The sequence below is a fragment of the Watersipora subatra genome, chromosome 3 (assembly GCF_963576615.1).
Source record: "Watersipora subatra chromosome 3, tzWatSuba1.1, whole genome shotgun sequence".
NCBI classification, from domain to species: domain Eukaryota; kingdom Metazoa; phylum Bryozoa; class Gymnolaemata; order Cheilostomatida; family Watersiporidae; genus Watersipora; species Watersipora subatra.
The window spans coordinates 44,101,849-44,121,401 of NC_088710.1; the positions used below are offsets into that span (position 1 = coordinate 44,101,849).

The following is a 19,553-nucleotide window of genomic DNA, read 5'->3' on the forward strand; positions in this document are numbered from 1 at the left end:
CTTTTTGCTTTGAATGACTGTTTGGTTTCATCTTACGGCAGTGGAATAGTTGACAAACCGCAATGTCAACAACTCCCAAAGTTTCAACATCAAAAATTGTCCTTCATATTTTTTAACCAAACCAAAGTCGTAGAGTATTCACAACATTGATGCTTTGGTAAAGTCGGATCCTAGTTGAACCCTTGTTAAATATATCAGGATACGAGAGTTGATTCAAATAAAACATGTTTGGGTTTCTCTGTTTGTAGCTAGAGACAATGATATTGTAACGATCATATTATACTAGCACACTGGAGGAATCATGTGTAATCAGAGATCATTGTGTGTAATAACTATATGCATAAATGTTTCATGGTGAAGCAAGGTTATTGAGTGGTGCAGTTGGTGATGAGCTTGCCTGGGAATCTGAATAACTGGGTTTGATTCCCGTGTGTGGTAGTATTTTTTTTCTAAAGCTCTTAGCATGGTTTCGGACTGACAGATGGACAGACACGGCTCTTGTTGTAGTAAATATTCTGAATACTTCATAAACACATACTGACACCAACACATAAAATTAAAGGCTGTTCAAAAGACTTCCTATTAATAAATAGTCTACGTATATGCTGAGCCTTTCTACATTTTCTGGCCAACTTCATTTCGACTCTACATGTATATGCTCTGGGCCTTCGGCCAGTCTCTTCAATACCCACCTTCAGACGACCTCATTAAAAATGAAGAAAAGATAGTTTTACATTGAGCTACAAACTACTTTGGATAATGACCACTTGTGTTAACGGTGCTGGCGTTTTGAAGATAGAAGTATTATCGCAGAAATCTTTTTAACTTATTAATTAAAAGAGACACTTTGCGGGTAATATTTTAACTTATTAGTTAGGTTTACCTGCAGTCATGTGGTGAACTCATAAACCCAACTTTGAAAATAAAACAAGTAATGGCAAGTTTTAAGTAGCCTAGAATAAGCGACTTTCTGTACTCACTTTAGATGTGACCAGCTATGTTTCACGATTGTAGCATTGGTGTACTATCTGCCTTAGTTTAGCAGTTATCTTATCTCGCAGTAGCATATCGACGAATTGTTCTAGAGTGTTCTAGTTAAGCTTATATAACTAGCGTGACTTGAACATGTGATATGTCTGATTCACAACTTACAGACTGTCTCACAACAAATGTTTTTGTGAAAAGGATTGAGGGTGGTGTCTTAACAAGTTTTTATACTGCTTTAGGATAAAAGGTAAGATAGGGGCTTCCCCTATATTACAGCTTTGTTTTGGACATGCTAACAAACTTTATATAGGTCTGCATGAGCTGAATGTAGTTTGTTGAAATGTTTTTTGTTACGCCATCTAATAATATCAACTTTACATATTACACATTTGCCGCCAACAAATCTGTAACTGGAGACTTTAATGTATTAATCTGTAGGTTTTTACTGATAGTTTTAATCTTATATCTGACTACAATATCAGTATTGGCTGCAACTAGTACCAATATTGCAAATAATTGAAATATTTTATCCCAGAATAATTAAAGCTAATCTTTATGGTAACAGGTTTCAGTAAAATCTTTCCCTAAAAATTCTAAAATATCATTCTATTGATTTATTCATGAAAAATGATATTTTGAGCAGCATTCTGTTTATCATCGAAGGAGATATGCCTATATAAAGCTACTACTCAAAGTAGTGAGTAGTAAACAAAGCCACCATTGCTAGACCGTACCGATATAATCGATATTTTCTGACAACTAGAAGCAAGTGTGTACTATTAGGGGAGTATTTTTAAAGAAACAGTTATTACCCTTGATATAAATACTATCTAAGGGTCTGGCTGTATTCTAAGAATAGACAGCCTTTAAGAGCCCAACACTAGACAAGGATGCTGTGAATAGCAGGCAGCATTTTTTGATATGATGCCTCTCCCACGAGGCACAGTTCTAAAATACAAGTGTCTAAAAGGTAATGCTATGTGATATGAGATTTGTTTAATCAACACATGGAAATGGGTCATTGGAAACTGGAAATGGGTCAGTACAAAAAAATGACTACACTGGTGAATGGTACTATTGCTTCTCAACTGATGTGAGTCAAAAAGTTTGGTTAATTTGCAAATAAATAGACACTTTGTGTATAGAATGACATCAACATTGACTGTCGATTCACTCCGTGGAATAACTGATGTCAAGTTAGATGTGTTAGATTTATCTATGCTGTCATTATTAGTTTTTGCTGGCGAAATAAGCAGAATTTTGCGGCGTGTCTTGAACACCGAAACCACTGAGCTAGTCTATCGGTCACCCTTCAGCCATATTGCTAGCTAAATTTAAGTATGAAAATATGCCATACTATCTAACGCAGAACTATTAACAAGCTAAATGTAACAGTGTAATGGTCAGCCCATGACAAGGATCTGAAGTAACAATAAAAAACTAGCTGTAAACTTGATGTAATCTCAACTTAGCATTGCAGACAAATAAAACGAGCCTAAGTTGTAGACACTACTCCAGGAATGGTCAATACCCAAACGCAAGAAAGTAACTGAATATTAACAAATACTCAACTTCTTAATGTATAATTGCACGCCTACTATATCTGAGGGCACCAAGAGTTTCAAATATGTAACTAAAACTCAATAAGTTAATCTGATTTTTGAACTTTGGTTCTCAGGCATAACAGAGTGTAGTTTAGCAAATTAGTAGAATCTCATAATTTATTTTGTGTAAAAATGTATGTTAAGCATATTTGTACATAGTATATATATATAGTATAGCAATTATCTCTAGTGTTTCAAAAAGCTACCAACAGCAATGAATTTTCATAAACCGGATACCGCCTACACCTACGAAAAAGAGAACTTTTCAAACTAAACACATGATGCTCATGAAAACTTTGCTACCATGCCAACATCACTCACCATATAAATTTCATCCAAAACATGAAATCCACTCAAGAAATAGTAACCCAAAGAACTGATTAAAAAGTCAAGACTTGCGCTAAACATACCTGTTCTCGAAGCTTGTCAAGAAGTTTGAGAGGAGCATTATCAAGGAAGAGCTTCCTATGTATAACCACACACTCGGCACCGTTGCTCACCAGACTTAGAGAAGGGTGCTTAAAGCTTAGGTCAGCGATGGCTTCTAACAACCCCTTCAAGTATGAACAGTCAAGTTTTGGTTTATCCTAAATTTTTTCCTGCGAAGGAGGCAGATCGATCTTATCGTTTAAGAACATTTTAGATTGCAAATAGCTATACTGACTTTTGATGCTATGATACACTGTAACTCATTGGTGCTATGATGTGCTGTGACTCATTGGTACTATGGTATACTGTGACTCATTGGTGCTATATTGTACTGTGACTCATTGGTACTATGATATACTATGACTAATTAGTACTATGATACACTGTAACTCATTGGTACTATGATATACTGCGACTCATTGGTACTATGATATACTGTTACTCCTGGGTACTATGATATACTGTTACTCCTGGGTACTATGATATACTGTTACTCCTGGGTACTATATGATATACTGCGACTCATTGGTACTATGATATACTGTTGCTCATTGGTACTATGCATGTAACTAATTGTTTTTTCAGATCCTAATCAGATTATCGGTTTTCTGAAAAAGGTATTTTAATATTTTTAGTTTTTTGTTGATTACACTATATAGCTTTTAGGCTTTTGAAAAATGTTGTAGGTAGTTCATTGTTAGTTTGGCCTATCATTTAACCTAGATCATTGGTTGCCTGCTGATAATTTCACCATAGCTTTTTTAGCTTGAGCATCGTATTTTTTGTAAATCATTCTATCTGGAAAATGGTTAGAGAGATATTTCTCCATGACTATAAAATAGTATGACACACAAAGATATATGTTGTTACGAGCAGACGGTGAGATAAAACATGTTTACATTCCACAGATATTGTGCATAGCCATAACCAAACTCTGCTATTTGCCATCTAGTCATAGTATATTATCTTTTACTAAGTGCCATGATTTTGTTGTGAGTGATGGTTGATGCAGAACTGAACGTCTCATTGTTAGTATTGCAAACCCTTGGATCCCTTTTAACTGGATATATTCACATTTTTGGAGTCAACTATGTTTGTTCTTTGTCAGAAGTCATAAATTAGCTTCAATTTCAAAGATAAACTTATACTTCTTATTATTTAAACATTTAACAATCTTACAGTCTACATGCATGTACATTTAGGGATAAGAGTGACCAACAGCATTAAAAGGTGACAAGTTTTTGTTGAGTTTTCCTAGTTGAATCCTTGCAAATGCATATTTCTAGAGTATCTCAATGTAGTCAGTGCATGTACCTTTAAAAAGAGTATATAAAAAATCAAAGTTTCTTCCATAAATAAGATGTAAGCGAAAATTAAAGAAAAACAGAAGACAATAACAGATCAGTGGCTAAGTAGCAGACGTACGTATGTTTGTGACTGTAACATTTCATATCTCAATAATCAACTTTTTTGTGAGTTTATGTTACCTCACAACAAGTTTTTGGAAACCAAATAATCTTCTCAAAAATGCTTTTTTGATAATTTTAACAAAAGACCTTGACGCCTTGTATTTTCTTACTTTCTTAAAATTTAAGGATTTTACTTTATAGAATACATAATAATCTCACCTTAAAATTGACTGCCAAATATTTATATTTGAGTTTAAGTGCTCCAAGGCAGCAGACTATTAATAGATCTAAGCTGTTTATGTTATAGAATCGTAAATTTTCTAAATTTTTAAATTTAATAACCAAAATGAAAAATATTTCATTTTGGAATAAAGGTTTTTGACTATGCAATGTCAAAAACAAAATGTAGGTATATATACAAGTTTGTTTATTCAATTCTGAGTAAAAATTGCTCACCAGCCGCATCTGACTATCTAAGGTAAGGTAAGGAGTAGTGAGACTGATGTAGAGGTATACTGACCTCAACTTTCACTAGTGTAATGCGGAAACGGGTTGAAAGTTTAATTTGCTCGTTTATCGATAAAGAATCAAATTACAAAAACAAAGTTGATGGCGTGATGGGACATCCTAGCAACAGACTGAAGTCATCAAAATTCAATATTCTTATTTATTTTTCTGATTCACATGGAAAGGTGAAAGCGTCTAGGTAATAAATTAATTTAATTTCACTTGAAGTGATATCCTGTTGATCAGAAGAGAAGCAGAGGATAAACACAGTCAAGGCACCAGCTTTAGGATACTCTCCCACATTATTGAGTACATAAATACAGAAATTACATGGGTATGAGAAATTTTTAGTTCGATAAAAGGAAATGCAAGCCTCCAGAATTTTGTAAACAGCAACTTACAAAGTGCGACCCTGCCTTGAGGTGCTGTACAGTAATGAAAACATCTGGGCTGCATTTCTAAAATACAAGAATTAATTTCAGCATGATAACAAATGTTTTGACCGAAAGTTCAATGAATCAATGACTAGCCATGAAAAAATTTGTATTCAGCATAATCACAAACAGATGAGAAGGTGGTCAGACTAATATTTATATTAACATGTATGGTGTGTGAGAGTGTGTCTGTTAGTCTGCTTAAACGACAAGCGTTTCAAAATTTTAGGGCCAATTTTGTTCAAACATTAAATGCATATGCTACGCCTAGTTTCTAAGAACCAGCGTCTCGAGCACCTGCCAGCGGGCTGTATGATTGAAGTTGAAAACTATGCCCGGCATCACCTGGTTTGCTGCTGGTCATCTATATAATGTACAAAAATATAAAGGAGTATTGAGTTGTTGTTAGTCATCTATGGAATATACAACTATATAAAGGAGTATTGAGTTGTTGTTAGTCATCTTTGGAATATACAACTATATAAAGGAGTATTGAGTTGTTGTTAGTCATCTATGGAATATACAACTATATAAAGGAGTATTGAGTTGTTAGTCATCTTTGGAATATACAACTATATAAAGGAGTATTGAGTTGTTAGTCATCTATGGAATATACAACTATATAAAAGAGTATTGAGTTGTTGTTAGTCATCTGTGGAATATACAACTATATAAAGGAGTATTGAGTTGTTGTTAGTCATCTATGGAATATACAACTATATAAAGGAGTATTGAGTTGTTGTTAGTCATCTATGGAATATACAACTATATAAAGGAGTATTGAGTTGTTGTTAGTCATCTATGGAATATACAACTATATAAAGGAGTATTGAGTTGTTAGTCATCTTTGGAATATACAACTATATAAAGGAGTTTTTAGTTGTTGTTAGTCATCTATGGAATATACAACTATATAAAGGAGTATTGAGTTGTTGTTAGTCATCTGTGGAATATACAACTATATAAAGGAGTATTGAGTTGTTAGTCATCTTTGGAATATACAACTATATAAAGGAGTATTGAGTTGTTGTTAGTCATATATGGAATATACAACTATATAAAGGAGTATTGAGTTGTTAGTCATCTTTGGAATATACAACTATATAAAGGAGTATTGAGTTGTTGTTAGTCATCTATGGAATATACAACTATATAAAGGAGTATTGAGTTGTTAGTCATCTTTGGAATATACAACTATATAAAGGAGTATTGAGTTGTTGTTAGTCATCTGTGGAATATACAACTATATAAAAGAGTATTGAGTTGTCATTAGTCATCTATGGAATATACAACTATATAAAGGAGTATTGAGTTGTTGTTAGTCATCTATGTAATATACAACTATATAAATGAGTATTGAGTTGCTAGCAAAATAACAAGTGACTAGCCATCAGTACCGATCAACTGAGCTATCATGGTTGACCCTTTCACCTTATTAGCTTGTTGAAAAAAATCGATAAGTCGATGTTGTGGAGGTAGTAATACCAACAACATTTTATGCTTTATACAAAAGATGAGTTCCACCAAAAGCATTTATGCTATAGCTAGAAATCTAACATGCCTGCAAACAGGTCTAAAACTACATACCAAGCCATGCAAATTCCTATATAAGGGTAGGGCTACACCTAAACTTTACTTAAACTTCATTTAAGCCTAATGTGGAACATAAGCTATTTGTAGTAAACAACAAAGGCAATCCAGGCTTATTATTTTTGAGGTAAAACACTTTTTAATGCTTTTTAAATTTATCAGTTTAATTAATTATACAAAAATGCGGTTAAAAGTGATAAAAAAGTATAAAGTTGCTTATAATTTCATTTTCATTGAAACCTGCCATAATAAGACATATATTCATGTCAAGCACATGCAAATTTTTATAAACACAAAATGTTCACATACAAGCACGCACGAGGCGCGCACACACTCAAATGCACAACTTTGATGATATGCCCTGGTTTTGATACTCGAGTAGTAAACCGCAGCTTGCATTATTTTTCAACTTTCGAAGATTCTGGTTTTTAACTTCAAAATGGCGCTCGTGACACGCATTTTCTGCCAAGAGCTGCATTATTCACTTTTTGATGGCATTTCACTGCGGCAATGAAAAGTTTTATGGTTCTATTTTTTAAATATCGGCCTATATTACCTTGTATTTACATTTTTTATGTAATCAATCCAGATTCTGGAACTTGTGCTGAACTGAGAGTTACCAAGTATAAGACATCTCATACTACATGCATTATCTATCACTCCATTCACTGAACAGCTAATAATTGTAGAGAGAATTATAACAAATGCTTCAACCACCAATCATGAGTGACGCCCAGTAGCTGTATTCAGTCTGAGTAAGCGTATAAAAGTACTCAGCAAGTGTGTAAGCAAAATCTAGCAAAATCTTTCTTATAGTATCGATGGGCATTACAAAGTACTGTCAATCTACGTTTGAGAGCACTGGACAAATAGCAAAGCGATTGTCAGTTCTCGTCAAATTTTCACGATAACAATGATAACAACAATAATAATACAGAGCGACAATAATAATAATGACTGGAATGATGAATAAAGGTACTTCATGCTGGCCACAGGAGACTGGATAACAAACAAACAAACAAACACAAAAACTACTCTACTGGGTTCAACAAATACTTTATGAAAAGTTCTATCTATCTACATATAAGTTCAGAGGGTTTGTATGAATTGCGATGTAACAGTCAGCAAAAGCTTCACCATAACGCTATAGTAATTACAGTTTTAGCAATAATTCAATAATGATTTCATTCATATAAACCGATTACATCATGCAAGTGGGCCGACCAGACATCATGATACTAAAATGGCTGGTGGCCATGCTGGGATGGTAAACATTGCAGCGCTGAGAACGTAAGGTTTGAAGAGAAGAAGATTAAGAAGATTAAAAAGTACAAAGAATTATTAAGATAAATTAGACAGTCTGAAAGTGAGGGAGTTGTCTGAGCCTGTCATTATGAGAGTGTTTGGAGAAGTAGTAAACGTAAAAACAATAACGACAATTAGAAATAGATGAAAAGGTGACAGACAGAACACTAAAATTATGTTGCTAGAATGATGAAAAAGTAGGAAATGCAATGAACATATCAAGTAAAGGTACAATAACCGCTGAATTTGCAAATAACCAAGAAGAAGAATATTACGCCAATTCTTGAGCCAATCGTTTCCAACCCGCGTGAGTTCGGTGATTAGATTGTTATGCCAACTAGTTTGTGAGATGTTATTACCATCATTCTACACTATTGTCTACTATTGTACTATTAGAAGGATTACCACCCTCTAAAACACTAAATTTCAATAACCATAGATAAATATTACACAATTTAATTAGACGCCAGGAAGTTAAAAAATTAGCCATCAGATTAAACTAAGGCCATTTTAGCCCTGTTTCCATATTGCTACATACTTTTAAAGCGTAACCAGCCTTATTTCGCACACGGCCAGCACTTTTAACAGAAAATGAAATAAACAGAACAAATACATGAGAAACTCAGAGGTCCAGCACTCTAACAGTGTCTGATAAAATCTTATTGTACAGAAGCAGCAACGTGACCAAAAATGAATAGATTTGATTGATATGTTTTTCTCATTCCCGCCTTTATTTTTCCTCTAGCCTGTCAATGCAAATATATATTCTGGCACATTGTTTTGACTACCCATCAGCATAATATTTTGTAACAGCTCAAATTCTGTTGTTCTAAAAGCAAAATCCTGTCGGCAAGCAATGACTGGCTCGTGCCCTTTGACCTACGACGAGCTACTGTTATGTTATTATACTAATTCATCTTCCATATCATGACAAGCGGTCACATATTTCTATCTTTGCCTCCGCATACTTTTCACTTTAAAAATTGAATTAAGTTGACAGGACTGGTCATTGCAGGGTTTACCAACCTCTGACTCATTGCGCAATAACTGTTATTCACATATACATATTTCTGAATTCTGCCCATTCAGCAGTCAACACAACGAGTAATATATTCAACAGATGATGTGGTTTGTCACATAACTAATGAGAGAGTTGTCTAAATATGAATGCCTACATTTTAGATCTCAAAAGTAACGCAGGCAAGTATACACAACTCCGGCTTCTTAGCTTGTATACATCTATACTATTGTATCTATTAGTAGTGTTTACAAAAACCTTTCTGCGAAAACAACTTAAAGAAATAAATGAATTCTGCAATGAATGCTTAGAACCCTGCTTGTTACATACATACGCAAAGGGAGGCCAATTGAAGGCATTACAATGCTTTTTTCTAATTTTCAAAGGCACTATGAATCAACTCTGTTACTATGTATGCTAACTCTATTACTATGTATGTCAACTCTGTTACTATGTGTGTCAACTATGTTATTATGTGTGTCAACTATGTTATTATGTGTGTCAACTCTATTACTATGTATGTCAACTCTGTTATTATGTGTGTCAACTATGTTATTATGTGTGTCAACTCTGTTATTATGTATGCAAACTCTATTACTATGAATGTCAACTATGTTATTATGGATGTCAACTATGTTATTATGTGTGTCAACTATGTTATTATGTGTGTCAACTCTGTTACTATGTATGTCAATTGGAACTGTGTGTAAACTAGAATATAGAAAAGAAGTTCAAGTTTCACCTTTTCGGAAGATTCTGCTTGAGAAATATTCTGTTCCTTCAATATAGCGTCCTGTGACTGCCTCATCATTTGCTCTTTTGGTTTCATAGCCTCTTCCAGCAACCTCACCATCTCCTCTGTTGATCTCATGCTAAAGTCTTCTGCAACTTCATAATTAATAGAAATACTACTGAATGCCCAGCGTTGCACAAATAATAAAATTGTTTGTGCACAGGAAATTAACAGTAGTTTTAAAATTACCAGAAATATTAGCCACTGCCTACTATCTTCATTAATTAAAGGGTGACTTGCAACAAAATTCACATTACAGTTATTTGGTATCATAAGATTCACCATGTCTTACTGTGTTGTGTTGTAGGTGTAAAATATATGGGAATGTGATTACAAGCTCTTAAAAGCTCAAAAACGAACAGTTAATCGCAGCCACATGAGACCGCTGTAGTTTGGATTCGCTTTCCAAAATGGCTCAAATGAGACGTAGTTGCTACAAGATGGTTTCTGTTTACACTTTCATGCAACCTTATTCGTCGAAATATTCTCACAAATGTACTTCACGCATTCAATAAAACCATGTCTATTGTTCTTACGCGTCTGTTTTATCGTCATTGGAATGCTGCCACTTTTAGCACTGATATCTTATAACTTACCTTAAAAAATCGTTAACCTTTTTAACCTTAGCTCGAAGGAGTACCTATCATTGTCTGATAATCATGATGAGCCTGTTGGTCACCTGTGATAATTGAAAAGTGCGGCAAAAAATTATTTGCGAAGTATTGGGTCACGTGATCAGATTACGACTTGACAATTGAATAATGCCGAAACAAAACTGTAAAGTAGCGAGCATCTATATTTGATACGGGGTCTTCGGTAAAACCCGAAGTGTTTGTCATAAACTAGTGCTACAATAAGTTTTATTTCGAGCTTTTTATTGGCCTTTCAATTCACGTGAGAACATCACGTGACAAGACGATAACCAAATTTCATGACTACGTCAGAGAAATAAAGAGACTCCAATCTACGGCGGCTTTTCGTTTTTGAGCTTTTAAGAGCTTGTAATCACATTTCCACATATTTTCCACCTACAACACAACGGAGTAAAACATGGTGAATCTTTTGATACCAAATAACTGTAATGTGAATTTTGTTGCAAGCCAACCTTTAAACTTTTCATGAGTTAATCAAACATAATTCTAGCTTAATACTTGGCATTGCACAAGTAGTAGAAAATATTTTGCTCAGAGAATTTATTTTCAATCAACATATACAAAATTTACCATTCTAACTTTTAAATGAAGGTGTTTGTTTATTTATGAATATGCTATAAGTTTAATTAAGTTTATGCTGTATATATACATATATTTATAGCATTTTGAGGAAGTCTGGGCACGTATTCTTCTTATAGTACACTAGCAGTCTCATGCTCCATTAAAGATTGGCGAGTGTAATATGTACGACCACAATTATTCCATAATATGGCAATAATCGCCATATTTCAATATTATGGCCAACTGGTGTTGAGGTTAGCATGTCTGTCTGCAAAACCTGTGTTTCCAAGCTCAATTCAACTGCAAAGCAGTTTTTTCGTACCTACTTGAGTCGCAATGACTGGACATTCGGAAGACCAACATCAGACCAGCAAACACTCAGTTTTATATATTTAGATTAATCTGTTGTCTATTAATGCTAACAAAATGTGCAGGTAGTACCATTGTATAACTAATCCAAACTCCTGCACTAATACCAAATGCAAGTCTCATACAATATTCCTGCAGCAGATTTATAATGTCGAATCTCGGCCTTACTGAAACTTAATCACGCTACTGTTTGACCCAATACAAACATGAATTTTTTCAGTTCTGGTTTTGAGTTGTGCATGTCCAAAATGTCAGTGGAGAATTCCAAACGCAAATTAGTTGAAACATTTCCAATGCAATGCCTCGCCTTCTTGGTATTTTGATATTTCGTAATTAAATAACCACAAACAGTTCAACCTCACTTTGAACACTCATATACAGACATGAGAGAGTTTTGGACAACCCTTGTTTTGTACTAAAAAGTTTTTAGTTGTTAGTATGATAATTAGGGGTGTTTTTACTTGTAGATGCTTACTTTCAGAATCCAATGCTTCTTCATCTTCATCTTCTTCTGGAATATTCTCTAGTTGTCTTTTTTCTGTCTAAGATATAGACACGAAAAACCTTACAAAAAAGATTTTGGTAAATATAATTTTAGAATTTAGGATAAACGATTTCTGAAGTTGCTCTTTACCTTTGCTGCTTTGGTGATTTTGATTATTGGAGGCGAGGCTGTCTTTGCTTTTATTGGTGGCAGAATCTTTCGGCGCTTCATTGTCTTCACTTCTTCTAGCAACCTGTACAAGCACCTATAAGCTTAAAAGGAAAGCCAAAACTAGGGAATAGAAAAAGCTGAGAAATAGGAGATAAAAAAGTTAAGAAGGGAGACAGAGAGAAAGTAAGACAATAAAAAAGAGTGAAAGAAGCAGAGAGGGAGAGAGAGAACAAAAGAAGATGAAGAAGAAGAAAAATGGTCTAAAGGAAAATTATATGCTCTTAATTGCCTCAATATCTTAGTTACCTGATCCATAATCTTTATGGATCAGGTAATTAAATAAATTAAGCAGTTCTAGGCAAACTAAATACATGCAGGTGTTTAATGTGTATGAGGAAAATTTCCCTGAGTTTAACCAACAAAAATATTTTTTTTTGGTATAGACAGGAATTGGAATATGACCTCAGAGACTTTGATGTCCCAGGTTATGTCTGTACATTTGAAACTTTTGAAACAGAGTAAACAAGATTGCCACATATCAAGACCTAGCCGAAGAGGAATTTAGACCATAGAATATGCTTTTTCCGCAGTAAGGTCAATTGTAATTGTGTTCAGAATCATCCCAGAGAAACTACAATCAGCCATTTCCGAGTTGGTTTAAAGAAAGTTTTAACAAGTGAAGCATTAGTTATGGAATAATCAGACATGAAACAGAATTATTCCATGACCATATACCAGTAATTCAGATATCAAACATGCAAATAGTTCACTCTACCTGATGGGAGAATACAGAAAGCAAAGAGCTATTCAACTCTATTAATAGAGGTGAAAAAATGTATATAAAAATAAACATAGAACTATCCATATTTAGTGATAAATGTGAAACAATAAAAAACAACATAGAAGCACCCGTTGAGTGGAATGTGAATGTCCGGGTCATAGTACGCCAACTCATCCTTCTTGCAGACTTGTTCATCTAGCATGGCTTGCAGTTTGCTGTCTACTAGTGACCTCGCCAACTCAAAGGAATACTCTTCTGAAGAACTCACTCTCTTTACTAAAGATTCTGAAAAGCATGCGGATATAAACTTATATATGCAACACTTTAGCATGTGCTACTATGAGTATGAAAAGAGAAGGTAAATTTTGCATACTTGAACAAAATCCTTTAAAGTTTGTTTTTTGAAGTATGCTATAAACTATCTTTCATAGCATTTAATGCTATGAGAAGATTTGTCTTATAATAATGAAATATTTATAGAAAGACTAACGCTGTAAAGTCTATTTTATTTACGATGTTTTTATTAAAGACATTTTAAACCAATCATTGCTTGAAGACAATAGATATTGTCTCAACGACCCAACTATAAGCTTCTCAAGCCTTCACACCTTGAGATATTAAAGAAAAAACATGCTGGGCCCCATATCTGAAAATCTTGTTTGCCGTCATAATAGACAATACAATACACGCAACCTAATTCACCTTTGAGGGGAGACCTCCGGCCTGAGATAAGGTTTAAATTGATCTCATGAAGTTGTGTTGCTTTTAACTTCTTAATAACACCACAGCTTCCCTACAAGTAAAATAATAATGAAAATAATAATACATTAACAGCAAGAATAAAAATACTGTTAGAAATAGTTGTAATAGTAATATACAATAACAACAACGAGAATAATGAATAATGATGTTGAAAAGAAAAACAGGAATGCATCCTCATAGACATCTAAACTATAGATCGTACATGTGTATTGATTGAACAATGGAGGCTACAGTTCAAAAGACCAGGCTTAAAATTTATGTTCGTGAACCATAAAATAAGGTAGTCTATGTAATAGATGTAACTTCAGCTCTGCTTGGAACCAGCAAAGACAGATTGCATCATGTTAGAAGGTAACCAATGAAACATAATAAAAGATTAGTAGTATATAGAGAGCAGATCTACACATAAAAGTGACGGATCCAGCAGGGGGATAGAAAAAGGGGGTTGTGAATTAAATTGGCTAGGGGTGTAGATTGAATCGTGTGGAGTTGAATGAGATGTTGGGGTTTGGGGGGAAATTGTGGTGTAGAGTAGGGGGTTGAATTCGAGGGGTTACGGATCCGCTCCTGGCGTAATCGGCGGATTATCTGTGGATGAGTCATCGGATTAGCGGGGGATGAGTCATCCGATTGAACGCGGATTATCGCGGGATTAGTCGGGGGAATCGTCGCGGATTAGTCGGGCGAATCGTCGCCGATTATCGGTGGAATAGTGGGGGTGAATATCTGGGACATCGAGGGCTGGATGGTTTTCCGGAGTGGATCTCGCGGATTATCGAGGAGAGCGAGAGATTACCTAGCGGATGAGTGAGGGGGTTAATATCTGGGACACCGAGGGGTTGATTTTTCGGAGATTGTTATATATTTGAAACATGGAATATATATGAGAAAGTGTTTATGTGCAAAGTGGAGAATGTTATATATTTGAGAACGTTGAATATATATGAAAAAGTGTTTATGTACAAAGTTATTTTTTTTGAAGATTTGATGTTTTTGTAATGTTGAAGCTCTTGAATGGTTAAGAATTTTAAGGATTTTTATTTTCGGTTTTTCATATATGTTGAATGAAAGATCAGTTTTATTACAAAATTATTCACTTTAAAAGATATATTTATATGTATTATTCATTATTTCCATCATCATTTCGTTTCAATAAAAATAAAATAGTTTGTTTAACTTGAAATATATGAAATGTACAAGTAGATAAGTCACAATAAAGATAATATAGTATAAATGAAACATTGAATATATATAAGAAAATGTTCATGTACATTCTTTAAAACGAAGTGTACAAGTAGATAAGTCAGAATAAAGATAATATAGTATAAATGAAACATTGAATATATATAAGAAAATGATCATGTACATTCATTAAAACGAAGTTTGTATCGAGTTGTTCATCAATCACTCATCGTCATCGGAAATAAGTGAGATAGAAGGATCCTTTTTGCATTGTACCGAACTCTCGTAAAATCTGCTTGCTTCTTCATGTCCCATGACTACTACATCGTAGTATTCGCGAGTATTGTGAGATGTTACTAGCCCCTTGTATATAATGATACCCGGACAATTTTCTTTCAACGAAAGGGCACATCTCGAAGGCATCGTTAAAGTTCCTTGAACTTCCTCTCCATCAACTTTGGTTGAAAATGCTACAGTTGGTACCACATCCACATTGCCTTCACCATCTTTGTATTCACTTGCTCCAACATTGTGATAGTGGAAAATAGATGGTGCTTTGAACTCCTTGAGATGACGAATCTCGAAATGTTGTATAAGTTTTTCAAGTTTCTTCGATCTCAGATTGGCTAGAGTACGTTTCATATCTGAGGGAGTTGAGGTTCCTTCTGTTACTCTTCTTAAATCATGGTAACTTCCCTGTCCATTAGCCTTAGGTTTTAATCCAAGATATACCATAATACTTGGATAAGACAGCGATCCATCCAGAAATCGTTTTGGAGCAAATACAGCAGTAGATTTACTAATCCCATTTTCCACATAGTTGAAGTGAATGATACAGCACGCTCCATGGATCGAATGAGCTTCTTCCGTTTTTGTCACCTCCATAATCAATCCTATTGAAAGATCTGACATTCTCTGCAGTGATTTTGCTTCCATTAAAGTAGCCTTACTTAATGTTCTTAACTTGTCTGCCACATCTTTTACCCTTTGCTCCAAATTCGTTTCGATTTGGTTGGATTTCTTCTTCTTCGTTGAAGGAGTCGTGTTAGAAAGAGTTACAGGTGAAATTCTCTTTTTCGTCATCTTCACTGAACTATTCGATCCAGGTTTTATCACTCCAGATTGAGTATTATCCTCCATAGTTGTGTAGTGTGTTAATTCTCTGAGTTTGAATGAAGAACTGATATCGTTTTAGTAAAATTCTGCTGGTTATATACAATTCTCCTCATCAAATGATTAATGAGTTTTGATAAATTTAGTTGCATCATCCATAATATCAGAAGACTTTTCGCGAAATTGAAAATCGCGAGATTCAATTTCGCGAAAGTTGACTATATAATATATATAATGTGTAATTTCGCGAAATCTAATTTCGCGAAATTCACTTTTCGCGAAATTCAATTTCGCGAAAGTTGACTATATAATATATATAATGTGTAATTTCGCGAAATCCAATTTCGCGAAATTCACTTTTCGCGAAATTCAATTTCGCGAAAGTTGACTATATAATATATATAATGTGTAATTTCGCGAAATCCAATTTCGCGAAATTCACTTTTCGCGAAATTCAATTTCGCGAAAGTTGACTATATAATATATATAATGTGTAATTTCGCGAAATCCAATTTCGCGAAATTCACTTTTCGCGAAATTCAATTTCGCGAAAGTTGACTATATAATATATATAATGTGTAATTTCGCGAAATCCAATTTCGCGAAATTCACTTTTCGCGAAATTCAATTTCGCGAAAGTTGACTATATAATATATATAATGTGTAATTTCGCGAAATCCAATTTCGCGAAAGTTGAGTGAGACAAGTTGGATTAGAAGTGATTTATAGCTTTTGTGCAGGTTCCACCTCCTTGAACTTGACTAGTATAAATACAGCCAAGTTTGATGGACTCACCATTATCGAGAGTTTTTTTCGAACTATTTCTATACCTAACTGGATTATATATCTCACAAAAGTTTGGATTAATTCTACAATTTGGATATCTACGTATAATCTTCTCTCAGAACTTTGGATTATATTTCTCCGAACTAACTGGATTATATATCTCACAAAAGTTTGGATTAATTCTACAATTTGGATATCTACGTATAATCTTCTCTCAGAACTTTGGATTATATTTCTCCGAACTAACTGGATTATATATCGCACAAAAGTTTGGATTAATTCTACAATTTGGATATCTATGTATAATCTTCTCTCAGAATTTTGGATTATCTCTGTTTCACTGGATTATATTTCTCCGAACTAACTGGATTATATATCTCACAAAAGTTTGGATTAATTCTACAATTTGGATATCTATGTATAATCTTCTCAGAACTTTGGATTATCTCTGTTTCACTGGATTATATATCTCCGAAATTTGAATACATCAAGGAAATGTATCCGGCATCTTCCCATTCAGAAGGAGACTGGAGCAAATCTGATGAGGTGAGTTGATTTACAATAATTGGTGGAAAAAATTTTTAATGAATGAATAAATGTAGAGAGAATAGTAAAATGAGATTTTTAATTCTTGGCAGCTGGAAATCTTCCTCAAAGATGTTCAAGCTTTCACGAGAGCATAATTTAATTTCATCGGAAAATTCTGCTCCTTCCACTTCAATTGATAATAGAGAAAGAAGCAGAAGTAGGGAAAGAAGTGTATCATCCGTTTCAGCTAATAAATATATCTGCTTAGAATGTTCGACTTCATTTAACAAAAAATCAAACCTCAAAAGACATGTTAAACACATTCATCTCCAATCGAATGAAAGTTCAGAATCGTTTACAACATCAACTAATGATTCTTCGGAACAATATCACGAATATGATGATGATGATGATGCCTCGATTATTATACAAGTTTCCAATCCCCCTTTCATTTTCGAAAAAGTAAAGATTGTTTCTCATCATTCTTCATTTCGTTCTGCTTCAACTCAAATTGGAAGAGGAGATCTTAGTCGATCTAAGATAACAGTAACTCCTATTACTCGAAATCTTGCTGATGATGAATCCGATGAATCAGATGTATCAGAAGAAGAAAATACAAATGAAATCGAAGAAAATAGATATTTATCTGATCAACCTACAAATCAAATCGAAAGAAACGAAAATGAAGTGGACGCTGATGATGACAATTTAGTTGGTATTAATGATAGAGTCGAGCCCATCGTTCCTATCGAAAATGAAAGAGAACAAGATAATCAGGATATCATTCCTGTTAATGATGATGAGGAATGGGATGAGTTAATAAGAAGATATTGGAATGCTATGAAAACAAAAAGACGACGAGGAAGAGTTGTTGAAACGTTAAACGTAAATTTATGGAATGGAAATATTCCTCAAGCAGAACTTCCAACTCCAAACCATTCGGAAAGAATATGGAACGAGATGTTGACAACTTGGAATGGGTTACAAACAAGAGCTAAGTTAAATTGTAGTGTGGGATGCATTCTTGAACATAAAACTTCAGGAGAATTAAGATATTTTCATGCTTCATCGAATAATGCTACAATTTTCAAAAAAGCAAAACTGATTACAACAAGACAGGAACTACAGAATTTCTTTGAAGAATTGACAAGACAAGATCTTGCTGCTATAGCGATTCGAGAACGCCCGAATACAGCTTGGAAATTGAATGTAATTACCAATATTTCATTTTATTTCTATAAATTGATTGGAATGGGGCAAATAGGAATGGCTTCAGATCTTCCGACTCACATTCTTAACAATCGACATGTAATCACTATGCATAACATTCCTCATAGCTGCACTCCTTACACAGACAATCTCTGTTTCTTCAGATGTTTAGCATTGAAGGAAATGTGTAAGTGTTCAAACCGATGTAGTTGCACCAGACAAAGACCAAAACAGCTACTTGTGAAGGTGCTATTTCAAAAGTACTCGAATCACATTTCTTCTTCCTCATCCAACAAAGTTCTGATGAATAATTTTCCTGGAATTGAGTTAGGAGACTTAATTTCTCTTGAGAAATGTTTTGACCTCCGTATAACCGTATTTTCTCTGAATGCTGATGAAACCTCAACAGTCATCTGGACATCGTCCCAAAAAGAGGGAAAGGAACTCTTCCTCGATTTGCAGAACTCTCATTTCAGTTTCATCAAGGATGTTAATGCTTATACTAAAGGGTTTAGTTGTCCTTCCTGTGAAGTGAGCTTTACAAAAAGAGGAAATTTCAATAGACATAAATGTAGTCAAAAAGTAGTAACAAACTTCATCTTCGAAGGAGGAAAGTTTAAGGCAACACCTACAATTTTCGAACAACTGAAACGAGAGATAGGAATATCCGTGGCTGAGGAAGATACTTATTATCCCTTTTTAATCACCTATGATATCGAGTGTTATCTTCCAAAATCCGACCTTCCACCAAATTCCAATTCGGTTACATTCACATCGAGACACGAATTGATGAGTATATCAGTTTGTTCAAATGTACCCGGATTTAAGGATCCAAAGTGTTTTGTAAGTGAGGGAGATACTGATTCTTGTATATCTTC

At 34.2% G+C, this 19,553-nt stretch overlaps 1 protein-coding gene across 1 annotated transcript in view; it reads right to left on the reverse strand.

Annotated features, from left to right (window-relative positions):
- Nucleotides 1–19,553, reverse strand: part of LOC137390621 (uncharacterized) — a 44,285-nt gene that overhangs the window by 985 nt on the left and 23,747 nt on the right. The window contains exons 10-16 of the mRNA XM_068076947.1: nucleotides 13,798–13,888; nucleotides 13,224–13,380; nucleotides 12,294–12,396; nucleotides 12,135–12,201; nucleotides 10,026–10,171; nucleotides 5,338–5,394; nucleotides 3,002–3,145 (exon numbers count right to left, since the gene is read on the reverse strand). Coding sequence (XP_067933048.1) covers nucleotides 3,002–3,145; nucleotides 5,338–5,394; nucleotides 10,026–10,171; nucleotides 12,135–12,201; nucleotides 12,294–12,396; nucleotides 13,224–13,380; nucleotides 13,798–13,888 — 765 coding nt within the window. The remainder of the gene's footprint in view (nucleotides 1–3,001; nucleotides 3,146–5,337; nucleotides 5,395–10,025; nucleotides 10,172–12,134; nucleotides 12,202–12,293; nucleotides 12,397–13,223; nucleotides 13,381–13,797; nucleotides 13,889–19,553) is intronic.